The sequence below is a fragment of the Berkeleyomyces rouxiae genome (assembly GCF_048999995.1).
Source record: "Berkeleyomyces rouxiae strain 22BRR77 chromosome Unknown BrBRR77_ptg000001l, whole genome shotgun sequence".
Classification (NCBI taxonomy): Eukaryota; Fungi; Ascomycota; class Sordariomycetes; order Microascales; family Ceratocystidaceae; genus Berkeleyomyces; species Berkeleyomyces rouxiae.
In genome coordinates, this window is record NW_027396491.1 from 5,002,194 (window position 1) to 5,018,064 (window position 15,871).

A 15,871-nucleotide genomic window follows, 5' to 3' on the forward strand; every position below is an offset into this window, starting at 1 on the left:
GATAGAAGACAAGGGAAGACTAGGTGAGGCGGATGAGAGTGAGATGAAAAAGGGCATCATGAACCAGTGAGTAGTAGTCGGCGCTCTGCATCTCTTATAAGTGTGTTCTAGCCTCCGGTTGCGGTTACTCTCTCGAAGCACAAAGGGCCACTATCTATGATGCTAGCCCTCTATTTCCTTTAGCCGTGTGAGTAACCAAGACCCAATGCGTGCGAGAGGGTCCGGTTAGACGAGATGCCGCCATAGACGACTTTGACATAAGGCCAGCCAAGGTTTTGGTAGCATTCTTGGCCCAGCCTTGATGAGCGCAGAGAAAATAATCATGGTGACCGACTAACAGCGACATAGTGAGTAGTGGTCTAGTCTACTTGCGTACATACGGGGCGGGGGGGGGGGGACATTCAGGTCCAAGACGGTATTTCGGTAGACCGGTTTTGTGCACAATGAACCGAAGAAAGGATCCTGTCAAGACTTGTCTTGATCCTACCTGGCTGAATGAGAAATACCGAAATGGCAAGTGACAGACTGGCTGAGCACCAGAAACGGACAGTAGAGTGAGAAAAGGGAGCAACTTGGAAGGAAAGAAGGCCTATGTCATGTGCACTCAACAGGCCGTAAAGCTTACAGAAGCTATTTTTGGTTTCAGGAACGCCAAGGTTAGAGACAAGAGACCCCGGCAAGCAAAGATACTCTGCTTTAAGGCAAAGACACACCAACTTTGCCAAGTCTTGGGACCTAGACCTTTGGATCAGAGCACACAGTCAGTGGAATGCGGTTCAGTCCTAAATTGTTTATATACAGTGTGTCCTCCCTTTTGACTGTTTCCATTTGCCCTTGTTCTGTCTCGGGCAGCTGTCCTTGGGCAGATGGGGTCTCAGTTGGCCGTTCGTTTTGTCGTGCGACCTTTGATTTTTATGACGTTTTCTTTCTGATAGATGAACCATACAGAATGATGCACAAAGTGCCTTGTCTTCACCTGTGCAACACTCATCTTGTCTGTTACATTGGAAGAAAAAGGAACTTTAGTTAAGCTAAGCCCGACAAAGACTGGAATGCCCTTCATCTTTGCTCTCTCTCTCTTGTTTGTCTGTTTCCAGCTGCAACAAGGTGCCAGATTATCAGCGTCCAAACATTCCAAGAGCCTCCTTCGCTAGGGAAAGCACCGCATAAACAGCAGAATAGACTCCATCCAGTGAGCCTCAGCTCTTTTTTTGTCTCTCAAAAAATTGTCTAGCCATGTGCGGGCAGTATGTCCATTCCAGTACATGTCTTTCTATGTCCTTCTGTACCGTTTCGTTTGGCTTCTTGCAGATGATGCCTATCAATATTAGCTACGATGCTGGAAACAGTGGTGATATGTGATGAGACTTGGGATATGCTTCTTGATAACTCGCTTCCAGCCATATTCTGACTTTCAGCTGGTTGAACTGAAGCAGCATTGAGAGAGTGGAAGGCAGTATGAATAAGCGTTAGCAATGAGGTGGTTATGACGAGTTGTGTGTTTATTTGTGTTGCAATCGTTAGTACTACCTGATGTATAGGGTTAGGGTATGTGTATAAATCAAATAGTGAGCCAACCCTATCCCTGCAGCCAACCTTGTAGGGTCCGTGGGTTAAAAAAAAACAGTACCCACTATCAATCAACGATCACCCTTCCCTTGACAGATCTATGATGTAATGAGCTACATAAGAAAATTTTCAAAAATCGCGAGATATAGGCACAAACTTCTTATTTTCCATCAACAACACAGGAAATGGCCGCGTGGCCCAATGGCAAGGCGTTTGACTACGAATCAAAAGATTGTGGGTTCGAATCCCATCGTGGTCAACATCCATTACAACTCAGCAGTTCTGCGAAGTCGTCATTTTTGCATCTTTTCTGTCATGACTTTGAGTTCTTCGGTGAAGACCGGAGGACTTATAAAAGCTGTTCTGTAAAGGGCGTAGTGGACATTGGCAGATTTTTGCAGGGTTGTGCGTCCTACCAAATTTGGTTGACTCCTTTTTTTGGGGTAGGGTTACCATATTTTTTATGGAGCTTGGGCACGTCAGATGAAAAAGTCAGGTTGAGTCAAAGTTAGTGTTTTAGTAGGGTTAGTTATGACTAACATGGTCCTGAGTTGACTTGTGCCTGTATCTGTACAACAGGCCACCGCATGGCTGATAGACGGCTGATTTTCTGGCACTCTGGGCACAGTCATTAGAGCTGAGTCGTGTTTGCTAGATGGTGAGAAGAGAAAAAAAAAATGAATCATGAACATGTCGGCCAATGGGAGCCGGTGTTATTAGCGTTCTCGCGCATAGCCGATATCGCCACTAGCTTAAGGCTGGGGTAAGGACAGTGCGCAGCAGAGTTATTGACACGGCGCGAGTCAGTAGCAGCAGCAGCAAAACAGACAGTGCGCCGTGCCCCCCGCCCTGCACAGCTGTCAGCATGCAGAGATTACAGAAGCTTAGGGGCGCTGAGGGCACCGAGAGACAGGCGGCCCAGGGCGTTTCGCAGGCCTCTATGCTGCCCCTCCAGCTTACGCCAGGCCGGAGCTTGTGCCAGGGCTGCTGTATCGCGAGGAAGAGTACAAGCGTGGGCTTCAGTTGTGTGTCAGCAGCCTGGCACCCACTGCGACCAGTTCTCCAAGTCGGCCGGCCTGTTGTGGGCTTGGTGTCCAGCATCGCCAGATTGCCGGCCTCGTTTGGTCTTTTGTCTGGTTCGGCATCATGCGATTCTGAGCTTCAACGCAGCTTCATTCTCACTGCGTATCGCACGATTGGAGCGTCAGAGCAAATAATCTTTGCGTGCAGCGCATTTGGGTGAGTTGGTGGTGGTTCTGGGCTCCGTGTCCTGGGTTTCTTGGACCTGTTATAACCCGTCCTAATTCCATCCTAATAGTCCCGCTTTGTCGGCTCCTTCAACAATATTCTTTTCTTTTTTTCAGGCCCAAACTAACGACCACGGCTTTTTCTTCACGCTCCGCAGACCACAAGACAAACTTTCAAGTTTTCTATTGTTGGCCGTGAATCTGTCTGTCTTTGTTTTCTGGACTCTTGAGGGACGATTCTCGATCTCGCTTTTCCATCTCCATTATCGTGAGATTGTGGGAGATTTTCTTCTTTTTTTTTTCTTCCTTTTTACTGGTCCCCTCTCCTCGCCCGCCAAACAGTCATAAAACCCCCCCAAAATGTACAGATCTCGCGCCATTCGCTCGCTGGCCCGGCCAACCGCCCTCTCGCGCCAATCGCCCGCCCTCGCGACGGCCTCCTTTGCCGCCCGGAACTTGACGTCCAGCACCCGCAAGCAATCGACGCCTGCTGCCGCGTGAGTCGTGATCAATTGGTCGTCGCACCTGGAAACATCCATCACTTGCTGACATGTCTCTCTTTCTGTGGAATAGTCCCGAGACCCGCGAGGTGCCCAGCTCAAATTTCAATGTCATCAACGACAACAGCCATGTGCAGCCCCTCAAGGCCAAGGGAGAGGTGATGGACGAGTCGTACGTACCCATGATTCACGTAGCGAAATAACCCTTTTGGCCCGACCAAGAAAACTCACACACCACTTTCGCACAGCTTCATTGGCAAGACCGGTGGTGAAATCTTCCACGAGATGATGCTGAGACACGGCGTCAAGCACGTCTGTAAGTTCTGCCACCCGCCCGCATTCTCTCTTGCCGCGCTAACAATGTGCCTCCAAAAGTCGGCTACCCTGGTGGCGCTATTCTGCCCGTCTTCGACGCCATCTACAACTCCAAGCACTTCGACTTCATTCTTCCCCGCCACGAACAGGGTGCCGGCCACATGGCCGAGGGCTACGCCCGTGCCTCGGGCAAGCCCGGTGTCGTCCTTGTGACCTCCGGCCCCGGCGCCACCAACGTCATCACCCCCCTGCAGGACGCCATGTCTGACGGTACCCCGCTGGTTGTCTTCTGTGGACAGGTGCCCACCTCTGCTATTGGCTCTGATGGTTTCCAGGAGGCCGATGTTGTCGGTATCTCGCGCTCTTGCACCAAGTGGAACGTCATGGTCCGCTCCGTGGCCGAGCTGCCCCGCCGCATCAACGAGGCCTTTGAGATTGCGACTAGCGGCCGCCCCGGCCCTGTCCTGGTTGATTTGCCCAAGGACGTGACTGCCGGAGTCCTGCGCCGTGCTATTCCCTCCGGACCTGCTCTGCCCAGCCTGCCCAGCGCCGCCTCCCGTGCTGCCATGGACCTGACCAAGAAGCAGCTGGCTGCGTCCGTGTCCCGCGTTGCTAAGCTGATAAACAAGGCCAAGAAGCCCGTCATCTACGCCGGCCAGGGTGTTGTGCTGTCGCCCGGTGGTCCTGAGATCCTCAAGGCTATTGCTGAGAAGTCCTACCTGCCCGTCACTACCACCCTTCACGGCCTGGGTGCCTTTGACGAGCTGGACCACAAGTCGCTGCATATGCTGGGCATGCACGGCTCAGCCTACGCCAACATGGCCATTCAGAACGCCGATCTGATCATTGCTCTGGGTGCTCGCTTCGACGACCGTGTCACCCTGAATGTGTCCAAGTTCGCCCCTGCTGCTCGCCAGGCTGCCGCCGAGGGCCGCGGTGGTATTGTCCACTTTGAGGTTCTACCTAAGAACATTAATAAGGTTGTGCAGGCCACCGAAGCTGTCGAGGGTGATGTTGCCGAGAACCTGAAGCAGCTTCTGCCTCTGCTTGATGCCAAGACTGTCGAGGACCGCAAGGAGTGGTTCGGCGAGATTGATGCCTGGAAGGCCAAGTGGCCCCTGTCCGACTTTGAGCGCACCGAGCGTCCCAACACCATCAAGCCCCAGGCTCTGATTGAGGAGCTGAGCAACATGGTTGCTGACCGCAAGGATAACACATACATTTCCACCGGAGTCGGCCAGCACCAGATGTGGACTGCCCAGCACTTCCGCTGGCGCCACCCCCGCTCCATGATCACCTCAGGTGGCCTGGGTACCATGGGCTTCGGTCTGCCTGCGGCCATTGGTGCCAAGGTTGCCCAACCTGACGCCCTCGTCATTGACATTGACGGTGACGCCTCGTTCAACATGACTCTGACTGAGCTGACAACTGCGGCCCAGTTCAAGATTGGCGTCAAGGTCATTGTGATCAACAACGAGGAGCAGGGCATGGTGACCCAGTGGCAGAACCTCTTCTACGAGGACCGCTACGCCCACACCCACCAGATGAACCCCGACTTTATGAAGCTGGCTGAAGCCATGGGCATCCAGCACCGCCGCCTGTCCAACCCCGCCGAGGTCAAGGACGCCCTTCAGTGGCTCATCAACACCGACGGCCCGGCTCTACTGGAGGTCATGACGGACAAGAAGGTGCCCGTGCTGCCCATGGTGCCGGCCGGCTGCGCCCTGCACGAGTTCCTCACCTGGGACGGCGAGAAGGACCGCATCCGCAGAGCTCTTATGCATGAGCGGACCAAGGGTAAGCACAGCTAGAGGAGAAGAGATAAGAAGAATGAAAAATGAAAGAAAATAGAAGAACAAAAAAAAAAGAAAGAAAAGAAGAAGACAAGGGATGGAATGAGAGACGAGGAAAAAGAAACACACACGGGCTTATATTCTGCCCTCTTGTTTTCTTTTTCTTTGCATTCACCTTTCGTCTTGGGCCTTTTGAGTGTTTTGTTTTCCTGTTCACTGCCTGCGTCTGCGTTTCTTTTTTTCCTTGTTAGTACTTGACAGCTGCTTGCTGGGGTTGCTTGGTTGTAATTGATTTTGGTTTTACGTGGTTATTTGTGTCATACTTGGGATTAACAAAAACATTGGGAATTTCAGGAAAGGGGTAAAACCCAAAAATACGAGAGAAAAAAAGGGAATGCGAATCTTTTTGCGAGTCTATACAATTTTTTTTTTAAGAATCTTGGTGTGATAATTGCTTGTATTGTTGCTGTCAAAGGAATATCGTCGACTCTAGAAGTCGGGAGATCTGCTGCTGAGTAAGCCGTCTTCCTCATAGTTTGTTAGTTGGTCCTATGCACTTAAGCGTCTCATGCATCTACCCAATCCCTAGACCCAAGCCCGTTAAGCGGGGCCTGCCCTTGACTTCAGGCACTGGAAGCTTCTATGACTTCAACCTTGATCTGAACAGCACATTAAATCTAGGACAGCACTGCCTAATTAATTTCCTGTCTCTCTTCTTGTTTCCCATCGTCGCCCTCTGTCGCCAAACTACACACAATCTTTCTGGTACATCACTGATTTGCTTGCCATGGTAAGACACACCGGCCCCTCGCCTCTGGCTCCCACCCTTGGTTTACCCCTCGCTAACTGCCGAGTCCATGTGCATCGCCGGCTTCAAAGTCTCTCACTTCCAAGCAACGCCTGGCCCTGGCCATCTGCGACTACCTGACCACCGCCACCACTGACGGCACCCTGGCCGCCGACGAGGCTGACAACATCGAGGTCGCCGTCAACTGCATCGCCGAGTCCTTCAAGGTCGACCCCACCGACGCCGCCGGCGTGCGCGCTGCCACCGGTCCGCAGACCCTCCTGCAGATCTTCACGGTCTACGAATCCCTGCGCCAAGCCAAGGAGAAGACCGGCTCGCCCACCGGTAACATTGCTGCTGCCGCCGCCGCTGCTTCCGCCGCCTCCTCCACCCCGCTGAGCGCCGAAGACAAGGCTGCCGCCGAGAGCCTGAAGAGCAAGGGCAACGCCGCCATGGCTGCCAAGGACTACGCCTCTGCCATCAACCTGTACTCGCAAGCCCTGGACCTGCACCCGTCCAACGCCATCTACCTGTCGAACCGTGCGGCCGCCCACAGCGCCGCCAAGGACCACAATGCCGCCAAGACCGACGCCGAGGCCGCCGTGGCCCTGGACCCCAAGTACACCAAGGGCTGGTCGCGCCTGGGCCTTGCGCGCTTTGCGCTCGGCGACGCACGCGGCGCCATGGACGCCTACGCTAAGGGCATTGAGCACGAGGGCTCCGGCGGTAGCGACGCCATGAAGAAGGGCTTCGAGACGGCCAAGCGCCGCGTTGAAGAACAGGAGGGCGAGGGCGCTGCCAGCGGCGCTGACGTCGCCACGCGTGCGGCCCCCGGCGCTGACGCGTCGCCCGCTGCTGCTGCTGGTGGCATGCCCGATATGGCTAGCATGTTTGGCGGTGGTGCTGGTGGCATGCCCGACTTTGGCAGCATCATGAGCAACCCCATGTTCCAGAGCATGGCCCAGAACCTGATGGGCAACCCCGAGCTGATGGGAAATCTGATGAGCAACCCGCGCTTGCGCGCCATGGCCGACAACATGAGCAACGGAGGCGGCATGCCTGACGTGAGTGCACTGATGTCAGATCCTAGCCTCGCTGAGATGTAAGTGATTCTTTTTTGTTTTTCCATCATCTATCTTTTGTCTGTTGTGAGAGCTAACACTAGTGAATAGGGCTAAGAATCTGATGGGTGGTGGCGGCGGCGCTGGCGCTGGCGCTGGTAACCGTCCTGGCGGCTCGGCTTAAAAAAAAGAAAATAAATACTCTCTCATGTTTCTAATGATCTCAACATTTCGTTTATGTCACGCTTTTTTATCTCTCCCGCACCTTCAGCGGCATTTTTTTTTGTACGAGTGTAAATAATTCTGTTGTTTTTCAGTGAAATACTAAAAAGAATGAAACAACACATGACCTAAAGAAACAAGAGAATCCTCCCAAGAGAAAAACCATTGGACCCCATTATCAACTTCACGACTAGCCCCAACCTGACCTGCCTTTCTCGACCGGAAACATGAGTATGTTTCCATCTCATTAAATGATGGGATTGTCTACACCCAGAGAACAACAAGGAGGACCAGCTTGCCTTTCAACACAGGTATGAATGTAAAGAAAAGAGAATGCCCTTACTGCAGCCGGGTTTCATTTCTCCGCCTTGCTTGGTCGGCATTTTGGCGGAAGAGACGACCCCAGTACGACAGCCCCCGTTCATGCTCGGGGAGGTGTATTTTTTGGCTGTTAGCCTTGAAATAATCCTCCTGCCATTTGGTTGTCCTGAGCTGGGTATCGAAAAGAGGGTGGCGAGTGTTTCTGGAACTCTCGCCTTTGTCATTACTGCCATCGTCCTGTTCCTGGTTGATGTATCTGTTTTTCGGCATGTTGCCGACAATTTCTGGATCTTGGCTCTCATTCTCGCTCGTTGCCTATACACCATAGTTAGCTCAAGCATTTCTTCTAGATGGGACTCATGAATGAAAGCTTACCTCGTCATAATCGTCAGTTTCCTCTTGCGACTCCGGAATTGAGCTCAGAGTACTGGCTCTTCGGATTGGGTCGCTCTTGGAGTTGACAAACGGAACATAACGAGGCCGGTAAAACGTGGGCTTGTTCGATATCAGCAGCTCGCTGCTGCTGCCACTTCTTATGCCTTCCTCCTGGCTGTTTTGCGTAGAAAACTCGCGGCCTTGATACCGGGCACCCTAGGCCCCTTGGTTTTCTTGTTTTGAAAGCCTTGGTGTCAACGACTGACTATTCGGACTTGGAAACCGAAATTTTGGACTGGAATTGATGCCTACAAATTGGCCATCATAGAGAGATTGTACAGAAATCAGAGCGACGGGGAAATGTGTGGGCAATGGTGATAGTCCGGGGGTTTTATTACCAGCGACGGGGCTTGGTGGTAGACTTCGAGGGAGAAAAGATGGTGCATGCGGATTGAGATTCGACTCCTAAGGCGAGGACAACCGCTGCACTGGGGTAGCCATGCTGGCTTTTATATTCATAATACCGGTGCTGGTGGAAATGCTTGTGGCTGTCGAAATAACACCCTTTCCTTCATCTGTACTGTGGAGAGTGTCGTCCTCGGGGTTGATTGCCGGCGTGGCCATTGAGCTGGCAGGTTGGGAATGCTCCAAGTTGGTGCGTTGCACGGAAGCATCATCGACCAAGATATGGCTGTCTTCACTTTCTTCAGTGTTTTCTTTTTTCTTCGTTTTAAAAAAGACTTGTTTGGACCAGAGGTTGTGATATTTGCCACGAACCTTGAGAAGACTTTCATGGTCGCCCATCTCCAGAATTTTGCCATCACCAATGACAATGATCCGATCAGCGTTCATAATGGTAGATAGACGATGCGCTACAATGAACGTTGTCCGATTCTCAGTAAGATTCTTCAACGACATTTGGATCTTCTGTTCAGTGTCTGTGTCAACAGCGCTTGTGGCCTCGTCAAGCAGAACAATATCAGGGCGCTTTAGAATGGCTCTGGCAATGGCTATGCGCTGAAGTTCACCACCGGAAAGCTTAACACCTCGCTCGCCAACTTTAGTTTCATATCCATGGGCAAACCCGAGAATTTGTTCATGAATACAGGCAGCCTTGCAGGCTTCATGAACTTCATCGTCCGAAGCCGACATGCGGGCATACCTGATGTTGTTCAAGATGGTGTCGTTGAAGAGGACAGGGGTCTGTGGAACATGGCCAATGCGGTCACGAAGGCTGTAGATGTCCACATCTCTGATATTCTGGTTGTCAATTAATATGGATCCAGTCCTGGGATCATAAAGGCGGGACATCAGCTTCAGAATGGTGGACTTTCCAGCGCCTGAAGCGCCTACAAACGCAACTGTTTGGCCGCCGTGGACAAAGAATGAAAGCCCATCAATCGCGTCCTTCTTTTCCGTGTAGCCAAATTGAATGCCGTTGAACTCAACATCTCCTCGTGTGAGACGCAAGGGACATGCGCCAGGCTGACTTACCACAGTAGGCTTGGTGTTGAGGAGGTCTAGGACACGTTCAGCATCAATCATAACACCACTGATCTGCTTGCCAATGTATGTCAGATTCATCAAGGGAGTAGAAAGCTGATTCCAGTACATTAGCAGCATGGCAAATTGGCCAGGAGTGGCCTGACCGTTTTGAATACGAACAACAGCCAAACAACAGCCAGCCAAGAGACCTGTTAAAAGAGAGAGAGACTGGAGGGCTCGAGTGCCAAACCAGTGGAAATTGTATCCCTTCATCTGTTCAAATAGATTCAGAAGAGAAGCCGAGTATCGCTTGCTTTCATAGCGGGTTTGGTTGAATGAAACAACAGTTGGCCAGCCTTCCACGCTATCACAAATGTTCTTTGTTTCATCGCAGAGAGCATCAACATACAGACGTTTAGCCTGGCGAGTTTTAACAAGTAGACTGGCCGAAAGAAACAAATACAAGGTGCCAGTGGTGATGGTAATCAAACCTTCATAGGGACCAAATGTTGAAGTAAGATAGATTATGGCAATGAATAGGTCGAATATCTTGCTAACACCGCTAAACAAGACTGTTTCGACAAGGGACGAGAACTTTTCACCACCACGAATGGCCATGAATGTATCTGAAGTACTCTTGGAGTCATGGAAGTCTGCAGAAAGTCCCAACACATGATCAAATGCAGCGCGGTTCAGGTTTTCCTTTGAGTAATTGGTAATAGGGAAAAGCAGCCATTCCTGTACAAAACTGATGCCGCACTCGGACCCTAGAGCCCGTAGGAGTGCAAATACAGCCAACTGGGACCAGACAGTAGCGTCCACAACGCCGGTCAAAGAATCCATGATGAGTCCGAGCTGGCGGGGAAGAAGAAGATTCAGTGCGTTGTCTGCCAGAACACAGAGACCTATCAGGGCAATAAAAAGTTGGAGTTTATAGTTTCGCGCAGGCCAGACGTAGGGTAAAAGAACCTAGTGAGACAAAAGAAGAGGTTGGATTAGCTCGATGCGATTTACACAAGGATTAGACGTGCATCAAGGGGGAACTCACTCTATAACGCTTCAAGTAAACAAACCAATTGCCCTCATCAATCAGTTTTTTTTGAAGCTCATGCTCTTTCTTTTTCATCAGGGTATCATAGTCATCAGAGCCGGACTCGTCGTCCGAGTCGTTGTCGCCATTCCTTTGAGACTCGGCAGGAGAGCCGGTGGAACTATTGGACTGGGCAGTTGAACCATAAGATGATGAAGCTTGGGAGGAGACAGCATCTGGTCTAACATTGCTGGGGTTGGACCTGGGTAAAAGAGGTTGTTGTTGTTCGATACCGATGCAGGCCTCACTATTAGCTAGCAGAGGCCGTTGTTCTTCATCCAGCATAGCTTTTGGGGAACTGCGACGTTTGTTGACAGCATAGGCAATGAGGGCAGCTAAGTAGAACAGTGAACGCAGTCCGTAGAGAGCCAGAGCAAGGATATCGTAAAACGAATTTAGGTCAAAGGGACGAGTAGTGAAAGCCCACAATAAAACTAGGCATGGCTCACAGACTACGCCAATGATCCAACTGCCATAGTAGGGATACCAGACAGGAAAGCTGTTGTCCGAGATGCACATGCTTTGAATAGAATAGAGCAACATGCAGGCTGCAGCATTGACAACCTCATCCTCTCTGCCAAGCCACTCGCGTTCATAAAACGAACGAGTGAAGATAGCTAGCAGTTGGACAAGATAGCTACAAGAGGAAAGGTGCATGAATCGGAGCAGCCATGGTGTACGGAATGAATCAGGTTTCTTGAGCACGGACGCCCTGAGGTTATGTAGAAATAAGATGGAGACAATCATGCTTAGCATAAAGTAGGCGTAAACCAGGCATGGATAGACGTATCGAAGAGTGACGAACGTCTCATCGGCCGAGAATGAAAACACGGGCAGCTGGCCGGAAGCATCATTCCGGGAGCTCTCGACCCGGCGAAGCGGACCGGAGAACTCCATTGGATGGAGGCGAGAAGATAGCAAGCGGTGGCGGATGTCAGATCTCGAGCCGGGCTGAAACTGGCGTCAAGGGTCGGCCAGCTGGATGGCAGCGTAGATTGTGTGATCAGCAGTGCAGATTGCTAGACACGACGATGAAAGAGGAGAGCCACAAGAGAGTGTGAAGACGGCCAGGAGAGCCGAGAGGAGCAGCTTTATAAACGAGGGACCAGAGAAGTCCAGACAAGACCAACAAGAAGACTTTACCTGAGGACTGCTCGGGTGAGGACAGTCCAAGGAAAAATGTGACAATGGGACCAGAGCGGCAAAGGCAGCACGGCCGTCAAAGAAATCATATGAAAACTGGGGCAAGACACGGCAGTTATGGAGGGACAAGAGTGGTATGTAGTCGAGAAGAAGCTCCATGCAAATGAAGAGAAGGGCAACGAGAAACGAAGGCAAGGCTTGGGTGAGGGGCAGCAAAATGACTGGCTGTCTCCAACACTAAGAGGCCAAGGAAAGAAGTTGGCTGAAGGGGGAAAGATACACAAAGATCACGTAAGAAGCCACACCAGGCCGAAGAAGGTGTGGAGGGCGGCAGGGGATAAAAAAGAAGAGGGTAGGCCCAGAGGAAGGAACAGCCCAGGACAGGAAGGAGGACAGAGGGCAGAACGGGCAGGAAGTATATTCCCGGGAAGGGAATTGTAAGTTAAGAGACAGCGGGCAGGAGGAAGGAACAGGAACAGGAGCAGGAGCAGGAGCAGGAGCAGGAACTGGAAAACCTGGCTATGATAGGAAGGGTCCTGGCTGTGATATGAAGGGTCCTGGCCGGCCTCTGCGAGCAATCACCACGTCTAAAAACCAAGTCCGGGCAGCAAACGCCAGAAGAGCCGCGGAAATGGCTCCACTCGTGAACATTGAAGCCGAGACAGAAACGGAAGGATACGTGCGCGATGTGTAATTACTCAAGCGGGTAACTATGTGGTTATAGCAAAGCACTAGTTACAGACTCGTGCAAACTTGTACGCCCTAGGCCACGCTAGAACTGTCTCAACTTGGTATGTGCAAGGTCAGTGTTCATATAATCAACACTTCCATTACACTACGATGGATGTCTCCCTTACTCTAGACGACGACTCAAGGAAGCCAAAAAGAAACAAGGTAGCCAACCCACCCGCTCGACTCCATCCCTTTGTTTGAGTGGCAATTGAAATGCAATTGTCTCGGCTCGGTCTCCCCTGACTTACTGCAGCTACCCGTTCTTGATATAGAAAGGATTTTGATAACAAGAGTGGTTAGTTCTAGGTACAAGCACAAATATTTCCAGACATAGTCAATCATAACTAACAACATACGTACATTACTATGTAAGTAACCACAAGGGCACACCAACTCATGCTTACCCCCCCACACACAACCACACCAATGGCCCCCCATGGCCAGGGTTGGGCGCCGGAATTCCCAACATCCGGCTGGGTCCCCCCAGACTCTACTTTACAGATGTAGAGGACCAGGAAAATATTGAAGCAGAATGCTGGATCGTTGCGTCGCTAGATCGCTTGCCACCAACCTCAACCCGCAAAATAGGATGGTTACTGAAAAACGGGGCTACTAACAAGATCCAGCCAGCTGGGAAAACTAAGCCAAAGGCTTACTTACCCCTGCATGACACCCGCCTTTTCTTTGTTTAATTCGCTTAATTATCAGTTCCCGATTGATCACACTCTATCCCTCTGGCTCATTTCAGGAGCCTACTTTGTGATTTGTGATCTCCCGTCTTGCCCAGTGCCGACCTTGCCTCAGCACAACTGGGATGCCCTCGGCCTTTTCTGCTGGAGTCTTGCTTCAGGCAAGAAACTGGGTGTATACTGGATGGTTCCCTGTGCTGGTCTTTGTTTGTTGGTCTAGGGACAAAGAAAGCGGGACCACACCGGGCCTGTTCCCTGTTCTCCGTTGTCATCAGATGCAACTGACTCGATCGAATTGGATCCTCAAGTATTGTTTCTGGGTTTAATTTGCATCCTATATAAAGTATACGTACACTATATTACACTACACACACAGGACATGCCTACTCCAGGGCACGCGTAACTTGCCGGTCGTATTTAAATGAAGACAGCACTAACTGGCAAATAACAAGGCTGTTGTCTCTATTTCACCTACCCTGCCGTTGCCATGAAACACAACGCTGCAGATCGGAAATGCCGTCTAGTCAACTGTCGTCTCTCATTTTTTTTTACAGGAATGAGGGCTCAGCTTTGGCGCTCCTCAGCCCTCGGCGCACTGACGCCCACGTATTCGCAGATGAAGAGAATCCTTCACCTAGGAGGGCATAAAGCATCCGGTAACTAACCAACTTGCCATAGTTATCCGCATTTTAGAGACTCTTCTTCAACCAACCTCGAGCTATAGACATCACGTATGTACATACATAGCGACCAACCCATGCGACATCACCAGCGAGCCAGTGATGGAGAACCAAGCTCCATCTTTGGTGGACGGCAAGTTTCCACAATGCTGATGCTATATGTGTGTATGAACATATGTATGTGCAGCTCCCCTTTTCCTGCCACTTTTTCAATGTTTGCAAGCATGAACTAGTTAGTTAGTTACCGAACTCCATAGTTACACACATGGTTTATGCTTCAAGGATACACCCAGAGTGTTCCCCGTCAGAAAAACTATCAAAGCGACGTCCTCATTATCAAGCCCATCTCCAATCCAAAACTTTTGAACCGCGGCAGTTACCACATTCGCTTGAGTAACTCCTTTCCAAATACAACAGTTGCCATGGATGGTGGCCTTGAGGTAGCACAAAAACTGGGCACTCTGCTAACACCAACACGGCAACTACCCATACTAGCAATGTATCAACCAAACAACGAGTCCGACGGGTCCAGCCATCCCATGAGCGTACCAGCCAATCATATTCTGGCCGGTTATTTACTAGATAATTTGTCCAGCCCGATATCAGGGCCATGGCTTAGCCGTCAAATCGTGTCTCACGACATGAAACATTCTGTATGTAACTACACAGTTACTTGTCAAGCCTATAGTTATTGATAGTTGCATGGAGCGGCACCCTCCTGGTCACAATCTTACCAGGGATTTTCTTGCCTTTCTAGAAAGTGTGACATGCGGAAGACAAAAGTCTGGCTGGATTGGGGGCTAACAACACCCTGAAGATTAGCGTTTTACTTGTTAGTTACCGGAACTCTGGATCGGACCGCGCCCATTTTATCATAGCTGGCCATTTTAACCATAACTAGCCACTTACTCCTGCTGCTCTACACATGCATGTACATACTTCCAAGTACAGTTAATATACGATCACGAATTGCCTTTAACTAATACTTATATGGTACAACTTTGAGTACCAAAAATAACATGATTGTCCAAGTGTGCGTGGACTAGCCCACTAACTCGTGCGTGATAGACCGGAGCATCATATCCCCCAAAAGGGACCCGTGCTTTTAATCGCTTCTCGGCGTGGGCGCCGCACCATTCCTCACAACTGTTGCGAGGTCCATCCCTACTAGGTTTAAGCTGATCGGCGTGTCACTCAAAGCAGTTATAAACTTCGGTTCCCCTAGATAATCCCATCTGGGTGGGTAGCGATGACATCCATCTGCCAAATAACGTAGATTTTCATTTGTATTACTCGGAGAATCACGGCCGAGAGGATCCTCCAATGGTCGATGTGTACCATGGAGCCAAGTGCAAGTATAAGTGATACAACGAGCCAAGCGTGCTTTGAATTGGTCCCTAGTCACAATCTTCAAGATCCAACGGAGTCTAGCCGTCTTCTTTGCGTTAGACACGAAGCCTATGTGGCTATAGCACGCTGGCTACTATGGCTTAACAAGGCTCGGTTACAGATATCATAGACACCGTTCTCCATTTTTTTCATAGTAAAACGACTTGGTTATAGACGGCGTCTGCCCCCTCCTTGTGGTTTCCCCTTGGGGGTCCCTAAGTAAGACACTCTTCAATGGACCAACCTGTTGGGTCCTTGTGGGAAGCCCAAGGGGCGCTTTGACTAGACCTGGCTATATTTAAAATCTACACCAAAGGTTAACTTCGTCGTGCTAACCTGTTTTGTGCTCCAGTCTAAGAAAGTAGGGACTCTGGGGAATACTTCATGGTGACTAACTAATGGTGCCATTGAGGATGCATGTATGTACATATGTAGTTATATATGTATGTACCAGATCTCAGGTTCAATTGCCG

General features: G+C 50.6%; 4 protein-coding genes across 4 annotated transcripts; 2 read left to right on the top strand and 2 right to left on the bottom strand.

Moving 5' to 3' along the window:
* Positions 1-3,176: 3,176 nt before the first annotated feature.
* On the top strand, positions 3,177-5,442 carry BROUX77_001397 (uncharacterized protein; the record flags this gene model as incomplete). The annotated part of the gene is made up of 4 exons (XM_073745821.1): positions 3,177-3,313; positions 3,390-3,488; positions 3,565-3,632; positions 3,692-5,442. 4 exons carry the CDS (start codon positions 3,177-3,179, stop codon positions 5,440-5,442), a joined length of 2,055 nt encoding a protein of 684 aa, XP_073609632.1.
* A 769-nt stretch (positions 5,443-6,211) lies between these two features.
* BROUX77_001398 (uncharacterized protein) lies at positions 6,212-7,456 on the top strand (the record flags this gene model as incomplete). The annotated part of the gene is made up of 3 exons (XM_073745822.1): positions 6,212-6,214; positions 6,304-7,313; positions 7,384-7,456. 3 exons carry the CDS (start codon positions 6,212-6,214, stop codon positions 7,454-7,456), a joined length of 1,086 nt encoding a protein of 361 aa, XP_073609633.1.
* Positions 7,457-7,833: 377 nt separating this feature from the next.
* On the bottom strand, positions 7,834-8,636 carry BROUX77_001399 (uncharacterized protein; the record flags this gene model as incomplete). Its single annotated transcript, XM_073745825.1, has 3 exons — positions 7,834-8,130; positions 8,191-8,406; positions 8,589-8,636. The coding sequence occupies 3 exons, from the start codon at positions 8,634-8,636 to the stop codon at positions 7,834-7,836; spliced, it is 561 nt and encodes a 186-aa protein (XP_073609634.1).
* A 19-nt stretch (positions 8,637-8,655) lies between these two features.
* BROUX77_001400 (uncharacterized protein) lies at positions 8,656-11,662 on the bottom strand (the record flags this gene model as incomplete). The annotated part of the gene is made up of 2 exons (XM_073745826.1): positions 8,656-10,644; positions 10,724-11,662. 2 exons carry the CDS (start codon positions 11,660-11,662, stop codon positions 8,656-8,658), a joined length of 2,928 nt encoding a protein of 975 aa, XP_073609635.1.
* Positions 11,663-15,871: the final 4,209 nt, after the last annotated feature.